This window comes from Archocentrus centrarchus, chromosome 18 (assembly GCF_007364275.1).
Source record: "Archocentrus centrarchus isolate MPI-CPG fArcCen1 chromosome 18, fArcCen1, whole genome shotgun sequence".
Classification (NCBI taxonomy): domain Eukaryota; kingdom Metazoa; phylum Chordata; class Actinopteri; order Cichliformes; family Cichlidae; genus Archocentrus; species Archocentrus centrarchus.
The window spans coordinates 19214019-19241828 of record NC_044363.1 but is presented as its reverse complement, the minus strand read 5'-3'; the positions used below and the strand labels follow the sequence as shown (position 1 = coordinate 19241828).

Genomic DNA, 27810 nt, shown 5'->3' with positions numbered 1-27810 from the left:
CTTAAGTAACCAGATCAAAGGCTAATGAGTGAAGGATGTCTGCTGTACAGATTAATACAAAATAAGAAGATGAAATCAGGAAACTTCTATTTTTTAGCTTAAAATAGCACTAATCAATATGTTTTATATTAAAAGAGATTTGTTTTTTTAAGGTTGTTCTTGTAGTAACACATCTGCAAAGGAAATCTGATTCCAAAAAGTTTTTGATTTTCAAGACAAACATTTCTCATAGTTGTTGAATATGGGGGAAATTACTTGCAAAAGAGCCATTTAGTCGACTCAGGAGCTGATGGAGCACAAAACAGTTAGAAGGGGGTGGATAATGGACATGCATTAATTAGGTGAACCCAAGCACAACTCCAAATACAGGATTATGTCTTCACACAGGAATTTTTTTGTTCCCTCTGAAGATCTTTCAGTCAGGGTCAAAGGAAAATAAATTTAATTCTCAGTTCAGTAGCACCAATTCAAAACAACAGTCCCCTCAAGGAGCTTTTTATTGTAAAGAAACAATACCCTACAATGTAGAAGGTACTGTTGGCCGCTCCTTTAAGCTTTGATTAGACTTTCAGCATCAGTGAGACATAAATTGCATAACCAGAGGGTGAGCAGAAGACTTGTCAGACTTCAAAGGAGTCTGACAGAAATGGCTACTCAGCCGTTGGGTTTCCAGTTGTCTGTGTCCACAGCAGAGTATGCAGCATCTGCCCTTTCTGATGCAACCCTTCCATTTATCTAGATTTTACTAGTTTTCACTAACGTGTGACCCCTGAGTTTGTGTCTCTCCTCACTCTTGAACTGGCAATCTTTTGCACATAAGGGAGTTGTGGTAATCACCACAGCATACAGCTGACCACATAAAGGCCCTACAATATTAGAACAACATGAGCAAGCAGTTGGTGATGTGGGAAGGAAGAACTCCCTTTTACTTTTTTAACATCTGAGAGGACCAGCATTAGGGAGGGACAACCATCTCCTGTGACTGGTTGATGGGTAAGAGCAGGGGTGGGCAAACTTTTTGACTCGTGGGCCACAGAGGGTTCTAAAATTTGACAGAAGGGCCGGACCAGGAGCAGATGGATGGAGTGTTTTAGTAATTCACCTCATAAGAGAAAGAATAACATGGGATATGTAGAAAACGTGCTTTAATTTTAATAGAAAATTAACAAAAGCAATACAACAAAATATCTCTTCCAAGTCCCACAGTATTTCTTTATTAATATGACTCTTAAAACACTGAAAATTCCATTAACAAAATACAGTTTAAAAAAAAAATACTAACAGTTACCATTTTGAAGCATTTAAAGTTTTGATATCCTTCAGGATATTATCATCACTCTCCTCCTCAACATTTCAAAAATTGTTGGACATGCAGATCGGAACAGTGACAACATGCCAGTATGTGGCCATGTTAAATATATCTGGTGTGCATTGTTTATATTGAGAAGGCAGTGCACCTGCACACCACTTATGAGCACACCTTAACAGAAATGACATGTAACACGTAAATGCATGTTTAAGAGCAGAGAAACTTACTTTTGATTTCAGTGGGAACAGTGTTGTTGGTGTCCCTTTTTAACAAGCGCATCAAAGTCTGGAGTCAGTTTTGTTGTGGCGATTCTCAGGATGGATCTGAGGTGTTGGTCAGTCAAATTGGATCTGTGGCTGGCTTTGTTGAAGTTCATGACGCTGAACGTCTGTTCACACACATAGGTCAAGCCGAACAACGCCAGAATCTTCTGTGCCGTCCTCCGGAGGTTTGGAAACACCGCTTCATTAAGTGACGCATAAAAGTCATTCAGTTTAAGAGAGTTGAACTTCTCTTTCAAGACAGCATCAGCCTGAAGGTCTATCAGTTCCAGCTGCATCGCTTCTGGTGCTGTTTCGGGGTCTTGTGACAGGGGACAGGCCCCCAACTGAAGTGACTTGTTAATTTTCTCAAAATCAACAAAGCGACGGCAGAATTCTTTGTGGAGCGCATCCAGTGTCTCGCTGTATTTCTTAACTTTTGCGCCAGCCTCCTCTTTCAGTGTAGCTAGTGTGGGGAAATGAGTGAATGACTCATTTAGGATTTGCTTGGAAAATAAAGCCAGTTTGGCTTTGAAGGCTTTCACGCTTGTGTACAGGTCATGCACAAACCGATCCTTCCCCTGTATGTTCACGTTCAGCTCATTCATGTGTGAAAATATATCCACAGCAAACGCAAAGTCACAAAGCCAGTTCTTGTTGCTCAGCTCAGGAAATTCGTCGGCCTTCCCCAGTAGCTCCAAAAATGCACCGATCTCCTCTTTGAGGTCCCACACTCGTTGAAGCACTTTTCCCAAGCTTAACCAGCGGACACGGGAGTGATAAAGTAGGTCATGGTGCTCTGCATCAGTTTCCTCCAAGAACGCGATGAACTGACGGTGCTGAAGTCCCCTTGCACGTATAAAGTTGACAAGTTTTACGATAGGATTCACAACATGATTCAGCTGTAATACAGATTTACATAGAGATTCCTGGTGGATGATGCAGTGAAGGAAAATAACATCCTGGTGAGGATTTTCTTCTTTCACTTTATCCTGGATTCTTCTCAGCAGGCCAACATTTTTCCCTGTCAAATTTGGAGATCCATCTGTGGTGACGTTGATAAGTTTACTCCAAGACAGCTTCGTATTTTCAATGACAGCAGACACCCGGTTATTCAAGTCCTCCCCCCGTGGTTTTCCTTTCAGAGACTCCATTGTCAAAAAATCCTCTGTTATTTCAAAAGTATTGTTAATTCCTCGGATAAAAATGAGGAGCTGAGCAGTGTCATTTACATCGTTGCTTTCATCCAGAGCTAATGAATAAAACGTGAATGACTCCGCCGTTTTTTTTAAGTTGCTAGTTAGCTCTTCGTCTATCAGTTCCACACGGCGAGACACTGTCTTGCGTGATAGACTGATTTTTTCAAACTTGTCTTTGGCCTCTGGACACAAGACACCTGCTGCCTCCACCATACACTCCTTTAAAAACTCCCCTTCAGACAGAGGCTTGCTGGCCTTTGCTAATTTGAATGATAGCATAAAACTGGCCTTGGTACTTGACTCTTGGATGGCACTTTGACGATGAAAAATACGTTGTTGAGCTTGTAAATTAGCTATCAACCTCTGAGCAGTAGCTTCCCGTTCTTTCTCTGACTGCTTGCTAGCATAGTTAGCATGTTTTGTGGTAAAGTAACGGCTGATGTTAAACTCTTTAAAAACCGCCACAGTCTCTTTGCATATCAGGCATACAGCAGTAGATCTGTGTTCGGTAAAAAAATATTTCGTTGTCCACTCCTTATTAAACACCCAACATTCTCTGTCCACTTTTCTTTTTTTAGCTCCGCTCATCATTGCAGAAGTGTTGAGCTGTCAAAGAGGGAAAACGCTGAATAATGATGCGTTCATGCGGTGTCGGAATGATCGTAAAAATCACTTTCCTACTGGGAAAAACAACTCGGCAAGACGGGTCTTCCGACACCACTTGAATGCAGCGTAAGAGCGCACCTCAACAAAGGTCAGTGTGTCAGAGTATCCCATCTAGCGATAAACGCCACAATTGCAGGGAGAGTAAAACATTAACAAGGTTTACCATTATAATTGATTCAAATTCGGGGGGCCGGATTAAAAAGCTTAACGGGCCGCATACGGCCCCCGGGCCGTAGTTTGCCCACCCCTGGGTAAGAGGAAAGAGAAGAGGGAACAGCAGAGCGTACAGAGATAAGAACAAAACTGTTGATTGCAAAAAAAAAAACAGAACCTCCCAGTATTTTAGATTGGCGAAATTTGCTTAAGGCTTTCTCTTATATGAACAAAATCACTGCAAGACTACAGCTGAAAATAGACAGATTTGATGATGAATAGTCACGAATGATAGATCAGAATGGTAATTTTCTCCTGTATTTCCCTTTTTCTTTGTGTTTTAATGGTTGTTTTTTTTGTGCCGTATTAATAGTAAAATGGCCCTTAAATATTTAAATTGGCAGTGATAGTAGTTTATATAATAATGGAGGTTTAATTGCTGTTTGTAACTAAGAAACGTCAGAAGTGGAATTGAGGACTGATTGAGGGATGCATTTGTGTGAAGATATATGCATATCTTGCACTTTATTTATGTTTGGTGTTATATTATCTGGATGGATAAAAGTATTATTATTTAAACCAACAACAACAAAAGGTGTATATACCACTACTACTGCCAGTTGTTTTTTTTTTGTCTCTGTCTAATCAGAGCACTGACTGAAGTGGTTATATAGCACAGCAAATTTACATGTTGTTCAATAACCTTGGTTACTCTGGTAACTCTGATTGAGTTATTGAGTGTTCATACTATAATCTGCTTAAGCTGCATGTCAGCACTCTGAATAAATGAAGCTGACTTTATGGAGTTGCCCTTTGAAGTCCAGCAAAAATTAATTTCTTATGTGTTATGTAAGTATTGCTATAAGCTATAAAGCAAATATAAGCCTCACAAATAGCTTACAGCTCAGGCTTTACAAACCAGTGCCTACAGAGAATAGTTTTTTTTCCTACTAAGTGACATCTTACAAGTAAGAATGAACTACTTCTAGTCAATAGTCAGTGTTGTGTTTTCATAAGTACTGACTGAACAGGCTGGGTGAACTGGGGGTGACGAGTTCTTAAAATGTGTGGTATTTGTCAGCAAGCTGAATCGCACCATTGTTTTGGCTGAACGCTCCCAGTGTTACATGTAATATATTATAATACCAAAACCAGGAATGCTTTCAACTGAAGTGGTTCATACTGAGTTGTACTTTTCCATCTTCAACTGCTTGTCGGGGCTTTTCACTGCCTAACTTGTCTTTAGTTTGTTGTTTTAATGTACAGCCTGAAATTTGAATTTCACAGGCTGTGGACATGCGTGGGACTGCGCTCACAGAATGATTATTGTTCTTCTCTACAGCGCTCCTTCAGCATTCCCTCTTGTCTCTGTAACGCTGTTTGTTGCCTCTGCTCTGCTCGTTGCTGTAACCAGGGGTTGTGCAGGGCCGAAAGTGCCCTTTGCAGCCTTAGCTGGAGGGTCTTTACGCTTATCTGTGCTTGCCTGGACTTCCCTGTTGTCTCTGCTGTATCTCTGTATATCTTGTCTCCGCTTTCTTCACCACTCACTGTGATACTCCCCCTCATGAATTTTTCACTTTGCTTAATATTAGGCTGCTACTTCTATATCACTGCTCCCACACAATCTTTTAGCTGCTTTTTCTCTCACTTACCAACGTTAATATTCTTTATCTAAATTCTGGGCCTTGGTACATGCAGTAAAATGCAGGATGGTTGATGACTGTACACAGGGTGGCATCATATTCTCTCTAATGTGGCTAAAGCTTTTGAAGGTTTTTTATTTCATGTGTTAATTCTTACCCTGCGCCCGGAGGGGGGGAACAGGGTATTGTTTTGGGTAAGTTTGTCTGTTTGTTTGTTTGTTAACAATATTACAGCAAAACTGTCCAGGTCATACCAAATTTGCATGAAAGATAGCCGGTGACCCCTAGATCACCTGATTAAATTTTTAAATTATTGGCAGTGGCGCAGTGGGTAGGCGCCTTGTAGCCGGAGGGTTGCCGGTTTGAGCCCTTGTCCCTGCGCTGCGTTGTGTCCTTGGGCAAGACACTTAAACCACATTGCCTAACGGTAGCGCCGGTCTCATCTGCAGAGCATCTGTGGTCATGCAGATTCTCGTATCTGGATAAGTGATCTGGAACGGTCATTTTGTTGTGTGCCTTGTGTGTACAATAACATCTAAATTTTTGTTATAATTGCGTTAAGGTCAGAGGTCAAGTTTTTCTGAAAATCTTGACCTCTTGAACGCGATAACTCAAGAATGATGTGAGGTACGATTTTCAAATTCATACCAAAGATGCAGCTGCTAAAAATCTCGAATGACTTACAGGGGTTGGACAATGAAACTGAAACACCTGGTTTTAGACCACAATAATTTATTAGTATGGTGTAGGGCCTCCTTTTGCGGCCAATACACCGTCAGTTCGTCTTGGGAATGACATATACAAGTCCAGCACAGTGGTCAGAGGGATTTTAAGCCATTCTTCTTGCAGGATAGTGACCAGGTCACGACGTGATGCTGGTGGAGGAAAACGTTTCCTGACTTGCTCTTCCAAAACACCCCAAAATGGCTCAATAATATTTAGATCTGGTGACTGTGCAGGCCATGGGAGATGTTCAGTTTCACTTTCATGTTCATCAAACCAATCTTTCATCAGTCTTGCTGTGTGTATTGGTGCATTGTCATCCTGATACACGGCACTGCCTTCAGGATACAATGTTTAAGCCATTGCATGCACATGGTCCTCCAGAATGGTTCGGTAGTTCTTGGCAGTGATGCGCCCATCTAGCACAAGTATTGGGCCAAGGGAATGCCATGATATGGCAGCCCAAACCATCACTGATCCACCCCCATGCTTCACTCTGGGCATGCAACAGTCTGGGTGGTACGCTTCTTTGGGGCTTCTCCACACCGTAACTCTCCCGGATGTGGGGAAAAGGTGGACTCATCAGAGAACAATACATGTTTCACATTGTCCACAGCCCAAAATTTGCGCTCCTTGCACCATCAAAACCGACGTTTGGCATTGGCACGAGTGACCAAAGGTTTGACTATAGCAGCCCAGCCATGTATATTGACCCTGTGGAGCTCCCGATAGACAGTTTTGGTGGAAACAGGAGAGTTGAGGTGCACATTTAATTCTGCCGTGATTTGGGCAGCCGTGGTTTTATGTTTTTGGATACAATCCGGGTTAGCACCCGAACGTCCCTTTCAGACAGCTTCCTCTTGCATCCACAGTAAATCCTGTTGGATGTAGTTCGTCCTTCTTGGTGGTATGCTGACATTACCCTGGATACCGTGGCTCTCGATACATCACAAAGACTTGCTGTCTTGGTCACAGATGCGCCAGCAACAGTTTGTCCTCTTTTGAACTCTGGTATGTCACCCATAATGTTGTGTGCATTGCAATATTTTGAGCAAAACTGTGCTCTTACCCTGCTAATTGAACCTTCACACTCTGCTCTTACTGGTGCAATGTGCAATTAATGAAGCTTGGCCACCGGGCTGGTCCAATTTAGCCATGAAACCTCCCACACTAAAATGACAGGTGTTTCAGTTTCATTGTCCAACCCCTGTAGTTCTTACCAAAATAATGCCAATCACAGAAAGTGACCGTATTCTCAGTGGTTTATATTTATTATGATCTTAGCATTCCTGGTTCTCACATGTCACAAAGGCTCTTGTGCACCCAATTAAGATCTACTGAGACCTGGTAATAATGTGCTCTAGAACTTTTGCTTCCTGGGGACTTGTGCCACCTAAAGAGTCTGCTGCCAGGAGGGGCAGCCGACAGTATTTTTTTGTTCAGTCATTGAAAGCATCTTTTCATGCTTGAATTTGGTTTAAAAGTGAAACTGATCCGATCCAGATTCTGGATTTGCAGGCTACTTGAATTTAACTTGGGAAACTCCATTTATATTCATAAAATGAAAGTTATTTTGGTTCATTTTTTTAAACCTTGAGAAATTATGGGCATGGACAAAAAGACCTATGTATTATCTCAGTGATTCAGTGATGGAGAGTGACGCATTTTTGAGACGGACAACGTTCAAATTTGCTAAAATGACTACCGGGGTAGGGTTTGTTGTGCCCAGCACCACCTGTTTTTGTTTAGATATCAAATAGACCGTGTGGTACCTTCGTGCCTTTTAGTTCCAGTACATTTTCAGTTGGTTGCTGGGAGGCCAGATTTGCCAGCTGCACCAACGCAAAATCCTCTCTTGGTCTTAAGGATCTGCTGCACAGATTTTATAAAGAGGCACAGTGACAAATGTGCAACTAAAAGGCATGGACACTGTTACTTTTTGCAGTTGACTTTACTGTTATGCTTTTGTAGAAGTTTCCTTTTCTGAGTGCACAATTTTGGGAGGAGGTTATTTAAATGAATCACAAAAACATGAGGCGAGCAGTTGGCAGTTTACTGAGAATGGCGCTGAATTTATCGCTGAAAAACTGCACGTTTTATTTTATGCCTTCTGTGGTTGTGAAAGTTGTCGCTAGGATGTTGATTTATTTGCAGAGGGTTGTCAGAATGGCGTGGCACCAAAGCCAGAGCCCCATGTATTTATTGTCATCAGTAAAGCTGGTATTTTGATGAAACAGAGAAGAACTTAACTGAACTGAATTTGGGCCCCCTTTACACGAGAAGGTTTTCAGTGGAAATGGTGTAATTTTTGTTTTCGAACAAATTCAGATGGAAACATTTCAAAAATGATCTCCGTTTACACGGAAACGCAAGACGTTGAAAACACTGCAGTTCCCATTGCCAGGCCACAATTTGGCCATATGGACATAGGAGAGTCGCAACCATAGAGCGCATGTGCCAGTACCCCCGTTTTCAAAAAGTAGTCCATTCAAAAATTGCTCCACACTGGGACACTGTTCTCATGTAAATGGGAGGCTGAAACGCATCAAAACTTTACCATTTCCATCTGAAAACATTCTTGTGTAACATGGGCCTTAATGTGGAGTCTAGTGGAAGGAGGAGATTCATAAAGCTGGGATTATACCTGCAAGTCTGCTGGGGTCAGTTTGGCTCTGTGTGATGTAAATCTCATCATCAAATGGTGAGCATGATGTCAACGTGCCTTCCTGTTTTCTGTGACCGTGTGGACTCAGAGAATTTACATTGCAATGAACCAAATACACATGTGCCCCAGGTGGTGGACTTCAAACGAGTATAGAAGGAATGACTACTCAGCTATAGGGTCTCCTGCTATCCGTATCTATCCTACAGAGTATAATGTACACCTGAGGTGTAAAACCTGCTCATTCCCTGTAACATTCTGGCAAGTACACTACTCACTCCCGCATTGGTTCAGTTTTTGACCGGCTGATTTGTGCTGCTCTTCTTAGAATGCTGATCATTATTGAAAGGAAATGACTCTTAATTTATAAATTAGCACACTGTTAGGAGATTTCTTGCAGAACTTTCCACTCCTATCAGTGCATTTTGCTGGTTGTCGTCTCACACTAAGTCTGTGATCTATCAAAGAAGAAAACATCCAACAAAATTAGTAAGAGGGCAGTAGTTGCTTTAAGCCTGGAGCACAACGTTTTTGGCATTGCCATCCTTTTTTTTTTTTCTTTTTTCTTTTTCTTTTTTAAACCAGGTGTGATGAGTGAGTGATGCATCTGACTAAGAAACCAAGCAACACTGGATTCTCATACTCTTGTGACTTGTTGAATGTAAGATGTGTAATGTTTTAGCATCTTTAGGGTACAGTATGAAACACCTTGAGATGACTGTCGTTGTGAACTGGTGCTAGATAAATGAATCTGAACTGAAGGTAGACTCGCCTTAATGGGTACCCTGCTTACTGTCTGTTTTACACTAAATGGGACCTTCATTTACAAAGTTATCATTATGCTGTTTTACCTAAGACTTGAAACTAGTTATAAAAAGCAGGGCTTTCAAATTGTTTTGGAGTAGCAGGGGGGCATGCCAAAGTAGCAGGCACCTTATATGACCTAGACCGAAGCCATGATGGCAGCAGATGCTATGAATATTCACATGGCAGTCGTGAACCAATCAAATGGCTCAGATTGAAAGAACGTAAATATTGCAACGTGTCCACATGGCGCTGGAAATGGAGACAGCGGACGGTGCAAAAAAATTTTTTTTAGGAAAATTAAAAAGTAGACGGCGCAGAGCGGTGGAGTAGGTGGAAAATGCGCCTGCCGCCGGCATAATTTGAAAGCCCTGAAAAAGCATAAAATCATCAGTAAAGTGTTTTTTATTGAGGTCATAATTCACATCAGAAGGAGGGTAATTTTCCTATAGACTTTAATTAGAGGTGTCTCCACCTGCTAGCTGGCACTTAAACATGCACTTCACTTTTCATTGCTGGATGCTACTGTAAGTGCATTGTTTATATACACTCAATAAGCAGAACACAGAAAAGCATTAAATTCTCAGTTTTGCCTGGCTGTGCCAAATATCCTCCAACATCAGGTACTAAAGTTGTTTGGGCTCTGGAGCTGATGGAGAGGTTCTGCTGCAGCCTCCATCCCTGTGTAGAAGAAGTCCTAATAAGACTAATTGATCACAGCTTTATGCACATGGAATTAGCATCACTAAAAAGGTTTCAGAGCTGAGTGAAGTTCAGAAGGTAATTGGGTTTTCTTTTCCATTAGTCTACAATTGAAAATCTGGCAGAGGTGACAGAGATTACAATCACCAGAGCCATAACTAATCATTTCAATTAGAGGACTCTCTCAAGGAAAAATCTGCCCAGCAGTGGCGTGCTTATGGGATTGAAATATGTATCCATAAAATAAATCATTTTTATATACCTGTTATAGGCTTACTCTATGAAATGTGAGCATGTGACTTAATCAGCTTCTCTTCTATATAAATCTTCTCTGCTCAGCTAACCCCTCCCTCTTTTGGGTGCAGCTGAATAAAGGAGGGAGAATAAAAACAATGATTTGCCTTCATCTCTAAATCTTTGCTTGACTCCTCTTTGAACCCTGTTCTCCCTCTCTTTAGGTTGGCTTCCTGAAGACGCAGCATCGGTATGAAATAGTGTTCACCCTGCCTGAGGTCCCAGCTCTGGGTAAACATGTGTGTCCAGCACCGGTACCTGGTCCACACCTCCGGATCACTGACATCGCACCAGCACCAGAGGGTGAGGTCGTGAGTGCTGGAGAAAACCAAAAAAAAAAAAAGTAGTTTTCCATTTAAATTCTGTATGAATCTGTAATTATGTTCATCTTGTCGTTGCCTGTCTGTGCTGCATCTTTGACTAATGACTTTGAGCTAAAGTAGGTCATTGGTTTGGTCTATTAGCACTCACTCCTATACTCAATCAGTGTTATGTAACATTTGCAGGCAGTTAGCTCAATGATTACTGAAAGAGTGAAGAATGGGAAACTAGACATAATATTATTTTACATTTAGCGCAGTCTTTATTTCAAATGTGTTTATTTTAGATGAACTTTGGGTAATAGGACTAAATCAATAGTAATTGACTAGTTAATAAAGTATGATGACTGCACAGCAGTTTTGCCTAAAGCCTGACAGTGGCCTGTATATTGCAGCTTTGTTAAGGTCCCACCATGGTGCTGCCTTGTTAGCCTGTAGTTTGCAGCACAGAGCTTTGCAGCTTTGTGACTGTTTTCCATCACTGTCAAAAATATGTGGACCAAATGGTCACGCAGTCTACGCTTGTTTATGTTTGTACTGCTCTTCTTAAAGCAACCCCTGCTGTGGGATAGGCAGAGGTCAAATATCTGAAGGTTTCCTTTATAGGGGAGTGAAACCAGAGATAGAAACAGTGGCAGCTGTTTGCTGAAGCCATTGTCTGTTTTTTTTTTTTTTTTTACTTCTTCCTCATTGTGGTAAAGTCCAGTCCAGAATTCAACCCCCCACCCTCCCCAACACACACACACACACACAGAGCACAACACACAAGGTTTACATGGTGCTGGTTGTTTTTTGGAGGACTGTAAGTGAGTGTGCCTATGTAGCCTCTGCATTGAACTCCCATGATCCTTCCCTCTGAGAGCTGAGGTAGACAAACGCAGGTGTATAAATTAACTTTAGTCAGTGACCTGCCTCTGTAATGTTGTCAGTCTACCAGTGTTAAGAAGAAAAAAACTGCTAATAGATACAGAGACTAGAGTTAGAAGAATTATCTTAATGCAGGCTGTTGTTGATGTTAGTTGCACCTTTAATTTTTTTTAACTACTGTTAATAGCAAAACCTGTGTAGGCTTGGTTTTAGGAAAAATATGCATAGATTAGATTGGTGATTATGTGTCCCATTGTGCTGCCACTGCTGGAGTGCAGTAGCGCTGCTAGCCCACTAGGGGGGCTCACTAGGGTGAGCTTGTTAACCCAAGTTTCTGTTGCAGAAGAAGAAAGGTTGCTGGAGTCTGATAAAATAACGGCAGTTCAAAAGTTATTGTTTCAAAGTTGTTTTCTCACAGAGCATGGGAAATATATGCCTGTAAGTATGAGTGTGTTCTGAGTTCGTGTCGAGTAAGTCATGTAAGGTAATTTGTAGACTTGTTTGATATTAATATGCAGTCGTGCTTGTTAATGCTAATCGCATTAGCCTGTCTATGGGAAAATCCATTATATGTTAGCATGAAGCTAGCGGGATGCACGCTAACTATTGTTTACCTTTTTCTGGTGGTTATACCAGCTACAGTTTGAGATATTAAAGCTTCAATCGATATCGTGTAATATGAGAAATATAGTATGTGACTATATGCATGTTGTAATATGTTCTTTGTTGTGTTTTGTAGTTTTACAGTGCCTTCATTAGAGAGACAAATAAACCCTGCGATGATGGCGGAAAGCTTTTGCCTCTTCTTTTGAAGAACTGTTTATCTATCTGCCAAACTGGGCACCCACGTACAGTGAGGGCAGAATAGTAAAAAGGCATCACTCTCATCAAGAATAGTGAGTTCTGAATAAGAAACAATGGATGATACACTGGAAACAAGGTCAAAGGCGTCCAGTTCATTACGATCCAGCCAGCTTACATCATCGTCTACTGCTGCTGCCAGAGCACGAGCAAAAGCAGAAGCTGCCCGTGTCCAGCTCTCCTTTGCCAAGCAGGAAGCTAACATCTTGAAACAACAAGCTGAACAGCTTAAGAAGAAAGCAGATTTGGATGCAGAACTGCACATACTGAAATCACAGAAAGCAGCGGCAGCAGCGCTAGCCGAGGCTCAAGCTTGGGAAGCGACCGCGCAGGAAAGCGAGCACCCACAACAGTCCCAGCTGGACAATGTGCCACCAATCAACTCCAAAGAACGAGTACAAGAGTATGTGCAACAACAGTCAGAACTCAGTGTTGATCTGCAGACTCCAGAGGAGCATCCTCCTGGAATCCCACTTCCTCCAGTGACACAGCCAGGTAGCGCCATTGAGGCAACAGTAAAAGCATACAAGGAACCAAGTACCTGCCAGCCTAGTGTGTACAACAGTCAAGAGTTTGTACCTTTGCCATCCTACTGTGCTGTGAGCCCAAAGAAAGAATCTCTCAGCTGGAATTACGGGGGACAGACAACGAATGATCGATTTCACCATCCTCAGCCCAAGCTGTTGACGCCTACACCGATAAGGGGCAGTCACGGTGACACTTCAGATCTAACAAAATACCTGATACGGAAAGAGATGATCAGCTCTGGTTTGCTGAAATTTGATGATCGACCAGAGAACTACTGGGCTTGGAAGACTTCCTTTCTAAGTGCAATTCAAGATCTGAGTGTATCAACTCAGGAAGAGCTAGACTTACTTTCCAAATGGCTCGGCCCACAGTCAGCAACACAGGCCAGGAGAGTCAGGGCTGCATACATAAACAACCCTACAGCAGGTCTCCAGATGGTGTGGCAGAGACTGGAGGAGTGTTTTGGGGCACCAGAAGTGATTGAGCATGCACTTCTAAAGAAAGTTGAGGATTTCCAAAGCTGATGAATAGAGACAACCAACGCTTAAGAGAACTGGGGGATCTTCTACTCGAACTACATGCTGCAAAAACAAGTGGCCATCTTCCAGGTCTTTCACATCTTGACACAGCCCACGGAGTCAACCCAATTCTGGAAAAGCTTCCATACCATCTTCAAGAGAAATGGGTAACAGCTGCCTCAAGGTTCAAGAGAGATAATGCAGTGTCTTATCCTCCATTTTCATTTTTTGTTGGTGTAGTGAAAGAAGAAGCTAGAATTCGCAATGACCCAAGTTTTTCCTGTGTCACTGCTTCCAGTGCTAGCAGTACGAAAACAGAGAGAATGGTAAGGCAGAACTATCATCCTCCTCTTTCTGTTAAGAAGACTGAGATTTCAAGTGTTGAGGAAACCAGTTCAAACACTCTCACCGACAAGAACTACATAGACCCCGATAAACAATGTCCTCTACACAATAAGCCTCATCCGCTGAGAAAATGCCGTCTGTTCAGAAGTAAGACTTTGGAGGAAAGAAGGGCTTTCTTGAAAAACAAACAGATTTGTTTCAAGTGTTGCTCTTCTGTTCAGCACATAGCCAAATATTGTTTGAAAGCAGTACAGTGCACAGTGTGTGGCAGTGAAAGACATGTCACTGCACTACACCCCGATCCCCTTCCCTGTACAGCGGAAAGCTCCGTGACCACGGATGAGCATGGCGGGGAGGAAGGAGGCTCATCTGCAGCTGATGTGACGTCAAAATGCACAGAAGTATGTGGAGGTTCAATCGGCTCAAGATCATGCTCCAAGATATGTTTGGTCAAAGTGTATCCTGCCGAACAACCAGAGAAAGCGGTCAGGATGTACGCTGTTCTGGATGAACAGAGCAACCGCTCTTTGGCTAAAACATACTTTTTTGACATCTTTAACATTCAAGGACAATCAGAACCATATACATTGAAAACATGTGCAGGTGTCAGAGAAGTAGCAGGGAGACGAGCCAGCCACTTCATAGTAGAGTCGCTTGATGGTATGACTCAGCTTCCCTTGCCCAGTCTTATTGAGTGTGATATGATACCTGATGATAGGACTGAAATCCCATCACCCGAAGTTACTTCCTACTATCCACACCTGAAGCCAGTTCAAGGTAAAATTCCAGAAATTGATCCAGATGCTGAAATCCTTCTCCTCCTTGGCAGAGACATTTTGTGTGTGCACAAAGTAAGAGAACAGCTTAATGGACTCCATAATGAGCCATATGCTCAACGGCTTGACCTTGGTTGGGTAATCGTAGGTGAAGTGTGTCTGGGGCAAGTGCACAAGGTAGCCAATGTTAGCGTACACAGGACCAACATTCTGCTAAGTGGACGAGCTTCACTCTTGAGATCATGTCCAAACAACGTACAAGTCAAAGAGAAGCTCAGCTGTTACACACTAAACCTGAGTCTGCAAAGCTCCAAACAACACCTGGGGAGAAAGGTAAATGATCTCGGCAGTCAGGTGTTCCACGGGACACAACATGACGACATCCCTGCTATGTCAGTCGATGATGAAAGTTTCTTGAAGACGCTGGAAGAGCAAGTCTATAAAGATGGTTTCAACACTTGGGTTGCCCCGTTACCTTTTCGGTCACCACGAAACCGTCTTCCCAACAACCGACCTCAAGCCTTAAAGCGTCTTTCATCCCTTTGCCGAACGCTAGACAAAAAACCACAAATGAGGAAACATTTTATTGATTTCATGCAAAAGATGTTCGATGAGAAACAAGCAGAGCCAGCACCACCATTAAAGGAAGGTGAGGAAAGTTGGTATCTACCCATATTTGGGGTGTATCACCCTCAAAAGCCTGACCAGATAAGAGTGGTGTTCGATTCAAGCGCCAAACACGAAGGAATTTCCCTCAATGATGTTCTCCTGAGTGGACCAGATCTGAACAATGCTCTTCTTGGAGTTCTCATTCGGTTCCGGAGAGAACCAATAGCTGTTACAGCGGATGTTCAACAGATGTTTTACTGCTTCAAAGTCTGCGAGAAGCATCGAAACTTTCTGAGGTTCCTGTGGTATGAAGAGAATGATCTGCAAAAACCAGTGAAAGAGTTCCGAATGACAGTACATGTATTTGGCAACAGTCCATCACCGGCAGTTGCAATTTACTGCCTCAGGCGAGCTGCTCTGGAAGCAACTGACTCCACTGCTTGTGCAAAGGAGTTCATCACACGCAATTTCTATGTGGACGATGGACTCGCATCATTTCCCAGCGAAATGGAAGCCATTAGTGTCCTGCGGACTTCTCAAGAGGTGCTAGCTAAATCAAACATCAAGCTACACAAAATAGCATCCAACAGTAACAGTGTCATGCAGGCATTCTCTCCAGAAGACCTAGCAAAAGATTTGAAAAACCTGGATTTGGGAGTGGAATCACTACCTCTTCAGAGGAGTCTAGGTTTAATTTGGAACCTTGAGACAGACAACTTCAGGTTCTGTGTTTCAAAGGAGGAGAAACCTTTGACAAAAAGAGGCGTTTTGTCTGCAGTGAACAGTTTGTTTGACCCCTTAGGCTTTGTGGTACCTGTCACAGTGGGAGGGAGAAACTTAGTGAGGAACCTATCTGTTGAACAGTATGACTGGGACACACCACTGCCAGCATCCAAGCAGGAACATTGGAAGCTGTGGAGAGACTCTATGACAGACCTAGAACAGCTCCAGATTCCAAGATCTTATGTTCCAGTTTCTTTATCCATGCAAACACAGCGCAGAGAGTTGTGTGTTTTTTCAGATGCATCGGTCACAGCCATAGCTGCTGTGGCTTACTTGAAGACAGTTTCTACAACAGGACAGTGTCATGTGGGATTCATCATGGCAAAGGCAAAACTGGCTCCACGCCCGGCGCATACTGTTCCTCGCCTTGAACTTTGTGCAGCTGTCCTAGCAGTCGAGATGGCAGACTTCATTCAGGACAAACTGGACATTGACATTCATTCTGTAATGTACTATACAGACAGTAAAATAGTCCTGGGTTACATTCATAACACCTCACGCAGATTTTATGTTTATGTGGCAAACAGGATAACCCGAATCAGAAAGTCTTCACATCCAGACCAGTGGCATTACATAAACACTGAAGAAAACCCAGCAGATTATGGAACTCGACCAACAACTGCTGCAACTCTCAAAAGCACCAACTGGCCTACTGGACTCGTGGTTAAAACCTTTCCTAGTCAAGATAATAGAGTGCGGAAGGTGGAAGTCAGAGTAGTCAGACATGATATTGCTAGAGTGTATTTGCGCCCTGTTTCAGAGTTGATTTTATTGTTCCATGCAGAAAATGTATAGTGGTATAAAATACCAGGCGGGGAGTGTGCTGCCACTGCTGGAGTGCAGTAGCGCTGCTAGCCCACTAGGGGGGCTCACTAGGGTGAGCTTGTTAACCCAAGTTTCTGTTGCAGAAGAAGAAAGGTTGCTGGAGTCTGATAAAATAACGGCAGTTCAAAAGTTATTGTTTCAAAGTTGTTTTCTCACAGAGCATGGGAAATATATGCCTGTAAGTATGAGTGTGTTCTGAGTTCGTGTCGAGTAAGTCATGTAAGGTAATTTGTAGACTTGTTTGATATTAATATGCAGTCGTGCTTGTTAATGCTAATCGCATTAGCCTGTCTATGGGAAAATCCATTATATGTTAGCATGAAGCTAGCGGGATGCACGCTAACTATTGTTTACCTTTTTCTGGTGGTTATTACCAGCTACAGTTTGAGATATTAAAGCTTCAATCGATATCGTGTAATATGAGAAATATAGTATGTGACTATATGCATGTTGTAATATGTTCTTTGTTGTGTTTTGTAGTTTTACAGTGCCTTCATTAGAGAGACAAATAAACCCTGCGATGATGGCGGAAAGCTTTTGCCTCTTCTTTTGAAGAACTGTTTATCTATCTGCCAAACTGGGCACCCACGTACAGTGAGGGCAGAATACCCATAATTCTGAGTAGAACAGTTGCTTAAATCACAATTATCTCAATTAAATGAAGCAAACTTCTTTAACTAACAGCTTTGATAATGTGTATATTGCCTAAGCGGTGAAATCCAGGGTAAAAAACCCCCACAATTAACTGCCTATCTTAAGCTGTGAGATAAGCTGATAAAATTTTTGACAGTTATTTTGTTAAACTAATCATCCCCTCAGCCTCAGGGAAATGAAGCCCTGCTCCTTTGCAGTATACGTTTAATAAACCTTCATTTGCACAGGGATCCCGTTCATTAGTTTCTTATTTAAATTGTGACTACCTGACAACCTCAGAATATGGATCATCTTCCTCCATCACCCTATTCCTGTCACACCAGCCCTCTGCATATCCTCCTTCACCACATCCATGAACCTCCTCTGAGGTCTTCCTTTTTCCTCCTGCCTCCTTCAAGATCCTTTGTCTAATATATCCACTCTCGCTCCTCTGCACATGTAAACCATCTCAGCCTTGCCTCTCTAACTTTGTCTCCAATCTGCTCAACCTGAGCTGACCTTCTGATGTGCTTATTACTTATCTCAGTACTTACTAATGCTGTTTGTTCTGGTCACTCCCAATGAAAATCTCCTTCCAAATTTGATCTTGTCAAAACTGATGGAATTATGAACACAGAAAAGTACCATCAGATTTTAATCTACCATGCAGTACCTTCTGGAAAGCATCTGATTGGCATGATAATGATCCGAAACACACTGCCAATGCAGTAAAAGTATACCTGGATAGAAAAACACAATGGAATGCTACCAGTCATGGATTGACCTCCCCAGAGCCCGGACCTCAACTTTGTTGAAGCAGTGTAGGATCATCTTGACAGAAAAGAACAAAAGGCAGCCAACATCCAAAGAAGAAGGCTGGAAATTACAAGAAAGCTTTCCTAAGATTTCAGGCTGTGTTGAAGAATAAAAGCGGTCACGCCACTTACTTTCAAGCTCGTTAGTAATTGTAATTGTACAAGTTCTGTTTTTGCCTTGTCTACTTTGTTTGTGCATGTTTCAGTAAATCAGCATCAGCATCTCATTCTCATTTTCCTAGCAAAATACAAAGAAACAAGGAGTGACTCAAGACTTTTACACATTCGGTGTATTATACACATAAAAAGTAAACCTACTATGTGTCTGTTTTGCTTTTTTTTGTTTCTGTTCTTTTTTTTTTTTTTTTTTTTTTTGCAGGCAGACCTGAGTTAAATACTTAGTAAGTAATTCTCAGCAGTGCTGTCACAGGCTGCACAGAGTCCCAGATGTCCGAGGATTATAGCAACAGACAGTTCAGTTCATGTCAGCACAGAGATCTTTCTTTGAAAAATCACAGGAACAGCTCTGACTTTCAGACTATTTCCTGTGTTTCTCTGTGTTCCTGCCATGATAGCCGGTAAACCCCAATGATCTGCCACCTGTGCGGGCTAAAAAAAAAGTTTTTAACTACAATCTCGAACGCAAGTTTCTCCTCACCAATAAACCTGCTGAAATGGGCCAAAGGCGATCGTCTCTTTCTGGGAGTGGTGCCGACTGCATGCCTGTAATTGAAGCAGGTTACTGACCTTTACTGTCAGTTAACCATCACACCCTTTATATTACTCTCTGCCCCTGCCTGGCACTTCCCTAGTGGCTCAGATGATGTTAACAGGTGTGCCGCTATGTTTGTCTGTGTGTGTGTGTGTGTGTGTGTGTGTGTGTGTGTGTGTGTGTGTGTGTGTACATTCATGATTGTTTGCCTATCAGTCAGCTGTGTTTGTTTTTTTATTTTCCATCCTGTTGACATTTGGTTCTGGATTGTCTAACACTCGTCTTATGCTCATGAGAAACATCATCTCACGCAGAGAAGATAAAGAAGAAATGTGCGTGTATTTAGTAAAACCTGCCGATAAAGAGAAAACTTAATCTCTCTTCTTTGTAATTTTTTTTCCCTGCATGTGTCTCCAGGAGGTCTGAAGATAACGTGCGAGTACGTGACCCAGCAGGAGGGGGTTCTGTGTGAGGAGGTGCTGCTGCTGAGCGAGACCAACGAGGCCGTCTGTGTCAGAGTCAAAGTTCATGCCAGAGTCATGGGTAAGGTTATTTTTAAACAATGTATGAATGATGATAATCTTCTCTGCTCCCTCTGTATGAACAGCTAAAACTGTAACGTAACTTATAGAAGACTTTTTTTAAGTAGCTGATGAATTCAGTAATAGATTGATTTTGCAGTCATTATCATACAACTGCCTGTGCCCAGTAGACTTCCTATTAGAAAGACATTAATCATTTGGGAACTTATTAAACTCAAATGGCCGGAAGGCTTCCGTAGATTACTTGTTAAGGCTCATAAAACCACAAAGGAATGCCCAAGAAGATTTACCTCATTAAGCGTAGAGGACAAACACTGACCTCTGATGTTTTACTGATCTTTATATTTGGTCTGCAATAAGTGTTTCATTTTATCATTTTTGGTAGTTCTCCCAGATGGTTCTAAAGTTAAATGATCAAACTATATATTTATCAGTATTTACACTCACTCAGCCACTTTGTTAGGTAAACCAGCTGCTCTTTAACAAAAGTATCTAATCAGCCAATCACGTAGCAGGAACTCAACACATTTAGGCATGCAGAGATGGTCAAGACGACCTGCTGAATTTCAAACTGAGCATCAAAATGGGGAAGAAAGTTTATTTAAGTGACTTTGCTGGTCTCAGTATTTCAGAAACTGCTGTTTTGCTGGGATTTACCCACATAGCCATCTGTAGGGTTTACAGAGAATGGTCTGGAAAAGAGAAAATATCCAGTGAGCTGCAGCTCTGTGGATATTGAAAATGCTTTGAGGTCAGAGGAGAATGACCACACTCCTTTGAGCTGATAGGAAGGCAGCAGTAACTCAAATATTCACTTGTTACAACCAAGGTGTGTGGAAGAACATCTTCACTGAGGCAGACGCTCTACAGCAGCACATCTGCTTCAGGGTACCAGGTGCCACTCGTGACAGTTAAAACCAGGAAACAGAGGCTACAGTTCACACAGGTTCACTCATCAAAACAAATCTGCAGCAACTGTGTGATGCTGGCATGTCAGTATGGAACAAAGTCTCTTGTCTCTTGTTAGCACCTTGTTGAATCTGTGCTATGAAGAATTAAAGCAGTTCTGAAGGACAGAGGGTACTGGCCAGTACAACCCAGTACTAGCAAGACGTAACTAATGAAGTGCCCAGTGAGTGTGCTTTCATTTTTATTTTTTATTTAACACCTTTTTTTTTTTTTTATAACGATCACTTAATTTCTTGTTCTCTGATTTCTGCTTTGGTTTTAAAGGAAGAACTGACAAATAAACCCAAAGAATGAGCTTGTGGTTGTTGCTGATGTGCTGCTGCCACCTGCTGGTTACTCTGAGTATAGGATCTGAATAACTTAAAAACAATAGTGAAAATCAATCACAATGAACCGCTAAAAAAAATAAAAGCTAAATTTGGTTTGTGGACTTTTTTTTTAAATAATAAAAACTAGAATTGATAAAATAGTACCCTAATCCTCTTTTTTTTTTTAAGTAATGTTTTGCTGTACAACAGAAACACTATGGCTCTTGTACACTATAAATCTGTTGTCTCCTGCTATACGGAGCCTGTAGTAATAAATTTGCATCCTCCTCTTCAGTCAGTGTCAGTGAGACTGAATTAGTCTGTGGCGTTTGTCTCAGCAGATAGAGAATTAGGTAAAGGGGGTGTGCAGTGTGGGGTTTTTTTTTCCATCTGTGCCTGTGTAAATATAGCTGAACGTGGTGTGTGTGTGTGTGTGTGTGTGTGTGTGTGTGTGTGTGTGTAGTACTCTATGCATGCATTTGCGTTGCTGAGGATGAATGGCAGCTGTGTTGTTTAGTGTTTATTTTTATCCGCATAATGTGGTCCGAACATCTGTCCAGATGTTTGTGTGTAATTGAGGCCTGGATGAAAACCAGATCAGTGGATTAAACTCTGACTCCACGTCAGCTGTACTGCTGCCATTAGATCAGTGACGGAGTACAATAAAACACTGTGCTGCAGGCTGAGCCTTCAGTCTTCTTTAAATACACTTGGTTGTTGCTTGATGTTTAGCTAATTATTGTACTGCTAATTATTTGGTTGTAGCTATTAAAATGTGACATAAATGATTTCATCATGGCCATTTGTTGCAGTCCATATAGGTAAAAATTTGTTTTTAGATTATAAATACTTGTGTATTTGCATAGTTGTCTTCCCTTATGTGATGGCAGTAGGAAAGGTGGGGAAAAAGGAAAAACAGTTGCATTGGCCGGGAATCGAACCCGGGCCTCCCGCGTGGCAGGCGAGAATTCTACCACTGAACCACCAATGCATTTCTGTATGTAGTTCCTGCACTCGCAGAAAAAAGAGTGAGCCTGCTGTTACAAAGGGGGAGGGAGGGACTGTTCAAGTAGCGGCCTCAGTGAAGGGGGGGGCTGCCTCTCTTAAAGGAGCCGCTTGGCCTGTTGTTTCTCTCACATTGTGTGCACGTGGGTTTCAGCATGGCTTGGTTTGAGACCAATACATGACCTTAATTTTAAAGACAAGCCTCTAGATTTGTTGAGTCAATCTTCCTCCTTAACAACACTCGCAGATCATGTTTCCACTTCAAAATACTCAACAATAAGACTTATTGAAAAGAAAGCATGTCACTCTCATGTTTGCCTCTGTTCACTGATAAGCTTTTTGTTTTAATAGCATTTAAAATGATGGTGATAATGTTTAAAGGCATATTAATGGGCTCACTGTGTTTTACTGTTATTGCATCAGTACACACCATCAAAGTTTATGGTTAGATAGTTAAGTAGCTGTTAAAACCTGACTCCTGTCAGCCATTTCCAGTGCCTGACTTGTAGTGGCAGTGTCTGGCTGAGCGGTGTCAAATTAATTTTAGTTCATGCACCACATTCAGTTCAATTCAGTTTTATTTATATAGCACAAAACGCAGACTCTGGGAGAGAGAAGACATGCAGTAGTGGTCTATAAACACATGGGGAGTGAAAAGAGGTGAGTGAAAAAGAAACACTCAGTGCATTATGGGACGCCCCCAGCAGCCTAGGCCTATTCCAGCATAACAAAGGGAGGGTTCAGGGTCACCTGATCCAGCCCTAACTATAAGCTTTATCAAAAAGGAAAGTTTTAAGCTTAATCTTAAAAAGAGAGAGAGTGTCTGTCTCCCAAATCCAAGCTGGGAGCTGGTTCCACCAAAGAGGGACCTGAAAGTTTAAAAAAAAAAGAGTTGCAAAAATCAGGTGATTCCTCACCTGGAGTGAGAAACAAAATTTGCGTATGTTAAATGAGACTGAACAGCATCAAAGGCAAGAAATGTGATGTTTTGTACTGTTGAATGAGATGAACAATAGATAATTGTCATCTGCATAAAAATGAAGTGCTCTATTGAGATAATGTGATAATACACTGTGGAACTGGGGTAGACCAGGAAACCCACTGCTTAATTACCTGTGAAAAGAAACACTTCCAGTTGTTTCCCTTTATTTGCTTGTGAAATTATTTATATTTAGTGAACCATCAGATTAAGAACAACCTGAGGTGTGTTAATAAAATTAAGTAGAGTTTAAATATTCAGTCAGTCTGTTGTGAATCAGAGAAAAGCATCTGCACAGCTTGTTGGTGTAACGCTGCTTTTTTGTAGTATGGAAGGCCATGAGTAACATCTGTGTCAGTAAGAAGTGTGTAAAACACACCATCATTCAGGCCTCGTGCTTGGATGACATTAACAGTTCAGATAGCCACTCTTACAATGCTATGCATTCTGAATTATTAATAACACAAGGCTTCCTGGTACTATAAAGTGAAAAAGATATGACCTCTTTCTCTGCAGATTTTACGCTCTGCAGAGCCATCTAGGTGGCTGATGTTGACTCTTGTGCTCAACAACAAGAAGCCACTTCGATGACTAAAAACCTCCAAGTTCATTTGAAATTTGTGGATGTTTCTGAGCAACCAAGTTCGTGTCAGAAGACTAGGCTGTGTGGTGCTACATGATCAGAGATTGTTTTTCAAATTGAAATTCCCCACACAACTATTGAGTTTTTGACTTGTGAATCACGCTGAGAGATTTGCAGAAATATGTGTAGGAACTGAATTTAATGTCATCCGTTGGGGTGCGGTGTGTTGTGCACGATGCACTCTACGCCGTCTGGAAATGACACAAAAACCATTCAGTGGATTTTTCTCAAGTTTGGCAGAAACATTAATTCAGAGAGGAAAAGTTATGTTTTTCTTAATTGCATTATTATTGGTAATAATAATACCTTGAATATGAATGTAGTAGTAATGTAGAGACTGATGAAGCAGGTAATTTCCAGGCTTGGCCTTTAGTGACGGACATCCTTGATGCATCTCTCGTTACAGTTTGTATTTGTATTGAAAGGATCGCTCCGATTACAGTAATTATTTCTTTTCTCTTTGCCTGTTTTCCAGATCGTCACCACGGTACCCCCATGCTGCTGGAGGGAGTTCGCTGCATCGGTCCGGAGCTGGAGTACGACTCGGAGCAGAGTGACTGGCAGGGATTTGACTAATTGTCAAGCTTCTGTTCCCAGTTTTCACACACATCCACAACACCTACAGAAATTCACACACCTGCCATCTTTCCAGATAGAAAAAAAAAAGGAAAACCTCCACAGCTGCCCACTGGAGTACCACTCACACACACATATACGATTAGTGCCACGAGCTGTGCTGCTTCTCCACCACTGGTGTGATTCATCCCAGCCTGACTGTTCACTGGACCTCAGAAGAAACATTCTTCATCCTGAGACATGAAAAGCATTCCTCAGCTGTGACCTCCACTCTGACGAAACATTAGATCATCTTTCTGCAAGTCCTCCAGCTTCCCTGTCTTCAAGTGTTGTGTTTTCTTTATTTAACCTCTAGAAGGCAGCATCTGCCTGTAAATCAGCACAGCCTCTTTCTCACAGCTACGTGGGCTTCAGTTTTAGACTTTTTCTGATGTGCAGAGCCCACCTGGATTTATAGAGTTAGGAGTAAACAAGGGCTCTTTTACGATTTCAAAAGCTTGACCCTAAATTAAGGCGCTAATCTGCATAATTCAGGAAAAATTAGATGAACTGAGGAACAATATTTAGCAGCGCAATGCCTCTGTGTGACCATCAGGAGGCACTGCAGACCCCACGTGTATTGTTGCTCCAATCTAAAGGCTATTTCTTTTGCCAACTGTGCTGCAGTGTTCTCTGTTTAAAGGAAAATCCAACTCTGAAATGTTTCTGTATCTTCAGTTTTACTGTCAAACCCGTGTCAGCAGTTCTATCATTTTTGCTCTATTTGCATCAACCTGCCCCGACTTCTTACTTTTCCCAGTCTGCCTTTCAAAAACTCCAAAAGAAAACGCGTCAGCTTGTTTCAGTACGTGAGGAATGGATTTACAGCTGCAACACTGGAGGGAGAGGAAAGATGCCTGCTCTCCAGCTATGTCAGGTTCTCTAAGCTGGATTTTGCTGTGTGTGAACTTTAAAAGAAGCATCCTCTTGTTCATTATGAGGAGCTGAAACCAGAATCTGATGTTTACCTCTGGTGATTTAGATCTCGCTTTCACTTTTTTTCTTTTTTCTGAGCTGCAGATATTTAACAACTGGATTTTTTCACAAAATTTTAAATAAATGTGCAACCAAACACAACTGAATCAAACATTCAGCGTGTGTGTGCATACCCTGTGGTTATTTGAAGGGTGTTAAATTAAGGTGAAACAATCAGCTGATTAATTGATTTAAATATATTATTGTCAAATAATCATTTTTAAACCATTTTTCAAGTGAAATCCCAAACTTTCCCTGGACCAACATTTCCTGACCATGTGCAGGCCTAACAATGAACCCATTTTTCCTAAAAGCAGAACATTAATACACACTGACCACAATCCTTCGGTATTAAATCGTCTGAGGGGCTTTTTCCTTTCAGCCATTCAAGCTCTAATGTCTTGCTTTAATTCATGAAGCCTTCAGAAAAGTGCCTTTCATCGCCACATCCTCTTTGTCTCTTAACTCCACGTCCTTTATCCGTCTGTATCCTGTCTCCTGAGCAGTTTTCAGGTTTAGCGAGTACTATTTCGAGCGCTGAGGACTCAAACTTGTCTGGGATCAGAAAAGGAACGTAAACTCTGATGAAATCTGCTTGATAACTGTCCCGTGGCTGTCCTCACAGTGCAGATGCAGATCAGAGGGAACTCTGCAAATAGATGAAGTGCCAACGATCTGGCTGCGCTGCCATCTCTTTCTATCCCCTCTGAAAGAAATCATAACCTCTCCTGCTCGCTGGTTAATGTTCATGTTTTGTTGTTACCTGTTCTGTTGTTGAATGCATTCAGCCTTAAAGAATTCAATTTAGCATGTGGAATTGTTTTTTTTTTTTCTTATTATTGGACCACAACCTGTGGGAATAGTAATGATTGGATAGATTTATTTGTTTGCTCGTGCATAACAGGTCAGAGATCCTTCTTAGTGTAAAGCTCAAGTGCTTGATAGGTTTCAGGAATGTAGCAGTTTATTTGTCGCTCTCGGTATGTTTTATTTGTATTTTTAATTTTGAAAATGAATAATAATAATTAAAAAAAAGTGTGTATGTTTGAGTTTGGCTTCTTTGTGTCCTCTCTCAGTGCATTTCAGGGACGCTTGGTGGCAGTCTACACTGCCACTACACAGCCAGATATCCTGCATAAGGTGTATTCAGTCTTTTACACAAAGAGTTTCTTCATTTGACTCCACTGAATGGGGGGAAAAAATAAAAAAATTTTCTCTAAAAAAATTAGTTTCACATGAACTTTGAAGTCTTCACACATTTAGGATGATTTTATAATAACTCCTCTACATTAGCAGGATCTTTGTGCAGCACAGTTTAACACAAGAATGAAGTTTTCTGTTTTAATTGCATCGACATTACAGGAAACACAAAAATGTATTTGTAACCAGCTGTGTGACAGACCCCAAATTTGATTTTTAATAAGGTGGCTGTCAGAATTCAGTTCATGGTTTCCTCCATCATTTAGGTTTGAAGCTGCTGCACTGGTTAGGTGCATGTTTTGTTTTGTTTTTTTATTTTTTTACAAACCCCATCAAATTTAGTGATTTATTCTGTGTTTTAGAAATGATCCTAAGATTACAGATCACTTTTTTTCGTTTTCTTGGATCACTATCAGGAGGAAGAATCACACTTTTTTGTCTGTCTGAAATGATCATTTTATATGTGTACACAGGTTTGCAGGGGTTAAAGAAAAAAAGACATCCATCTGTGTTTTCGTTTATGCTGGTCAGGCTTTAGACGTGCATCCAGTAGCTTTGCTTGCAGTAATCAAACATTTTAGGAATTCAGCCGAACACCTACAGGCAGGCAGGCTCGTTTTTGTGTGTGGATGAAGATATCCATACACGCACAAAATAAAAGTTTTCATGTTCAGGTTTGGTTGTTCGACGACTCGCAGGCCTACGTCCAAATTATTTATCCTGATTGTCGAGTTGGCGCTACACTTTCAAACTTTCACACTGGAATTTCTGCATTTAAAATAAAAAGCAAAGCGGGGAAGTTGGACAGGATTTTGCGGATTCCCTCTCTTTATTCCTCTGCTGCTCCTCTCCAAACATTATATAACCAATTTTAAATAATCACCGCTCTTGGAACTGCGTAATTTCGCAGTTGCAAAGGTCGCCACCCTCCCACAAACGTCCACACAGCACCAAAGTGACGCACTTCTAATTTGTTTACGTTGGACCTTCAGATTTTCTCTCTCTCTCTCTCTCTTTAGTTGTTTGACGAGTTTGGGGACACAAAAAAGAAGTTTGCAGAAAGTCCGCAGTGTTCAGATCAGAGCGATGTCTGCGCTCCTCTGGGACACTCTGTGCCCTGAACTAAACCCGGACTCGTCAGCCCCGCTGCCGCTGCATGACCTGAGACTACGTTCACAGTTCACTTTTCACTTTTTTCTTTTTCTTTCTTTCTTTCTTTCTTTCTTTCTTTCTTTCTTTCTTTCTTTCTTTCTTTCTTTCTTTCTTTCTTTCTTTCTTTCTTCTTTAAAAAACAACAACAACAAAAAAACTGGAGTCTAGAAAAAAATGCGGAGCTGCATGAATTTGTAAGAAAAAATTTTTTTTTTAACATTTGTTGCTGCTTTTTCCCACTTTTATTTGAGACTTCTGTGATTTTTAAAGTTAACTCAAGTCTTTTAATAATTACGCGCACAAAATGAGGCATTTATAACTTTTAAAAATGCTCCTGGATGAGAAAGAAGCACATCTATAACTCGGCTTGAATAGTTTTCGTTTAGCTGGACTGCTCATATGTGGACTAGTTTAT

The 27810-nt window shown here is 41.5% G+C and overlaps 1 protein-coding gene and 1 non-coding gene across 4 annotated transcripts in view; one reads left to right on the top strand and one right to left on the bottom strand.

Annotated features, from left to right (window-relative positions):
- The window catches only part of adisspb (adipose secreted signaling protein b), a 65599-nt gene extending 39530 nt beyond the window's left edge, over positions 1–26069 (top strand). For all 3 annotated transcript variants that reach the window (XM_030753319.1, XM_030753318.1, XM_030753317.1), the window contains exons 4-6: positions 10580–10718; positions 19425–19550; positions 23929–26069. In XM_030753319.1, coding sequence (XP_030609179.1) covers positions 10580–10718; positions 19425–19550; positions 23929–24029 — 366 coding nt within the window. In that variant the 3' untranslated portion in view covers positions 24030–26069. The remainder of the gene's footprint in view (positions 1–10579; positions 10719–19424; positions 19551–23928) is intronic.
- Positions 21747–21817, bottom strand: trnag-gcc (transfer RNA glycine (anticodon GCC)). Its single transcript has one exon. It is a non-coding gene; the product is annotated as a tRNA-Gly (tRNA).
- Positions 26070–27810: the final 1741 nt, after the last annotated feature.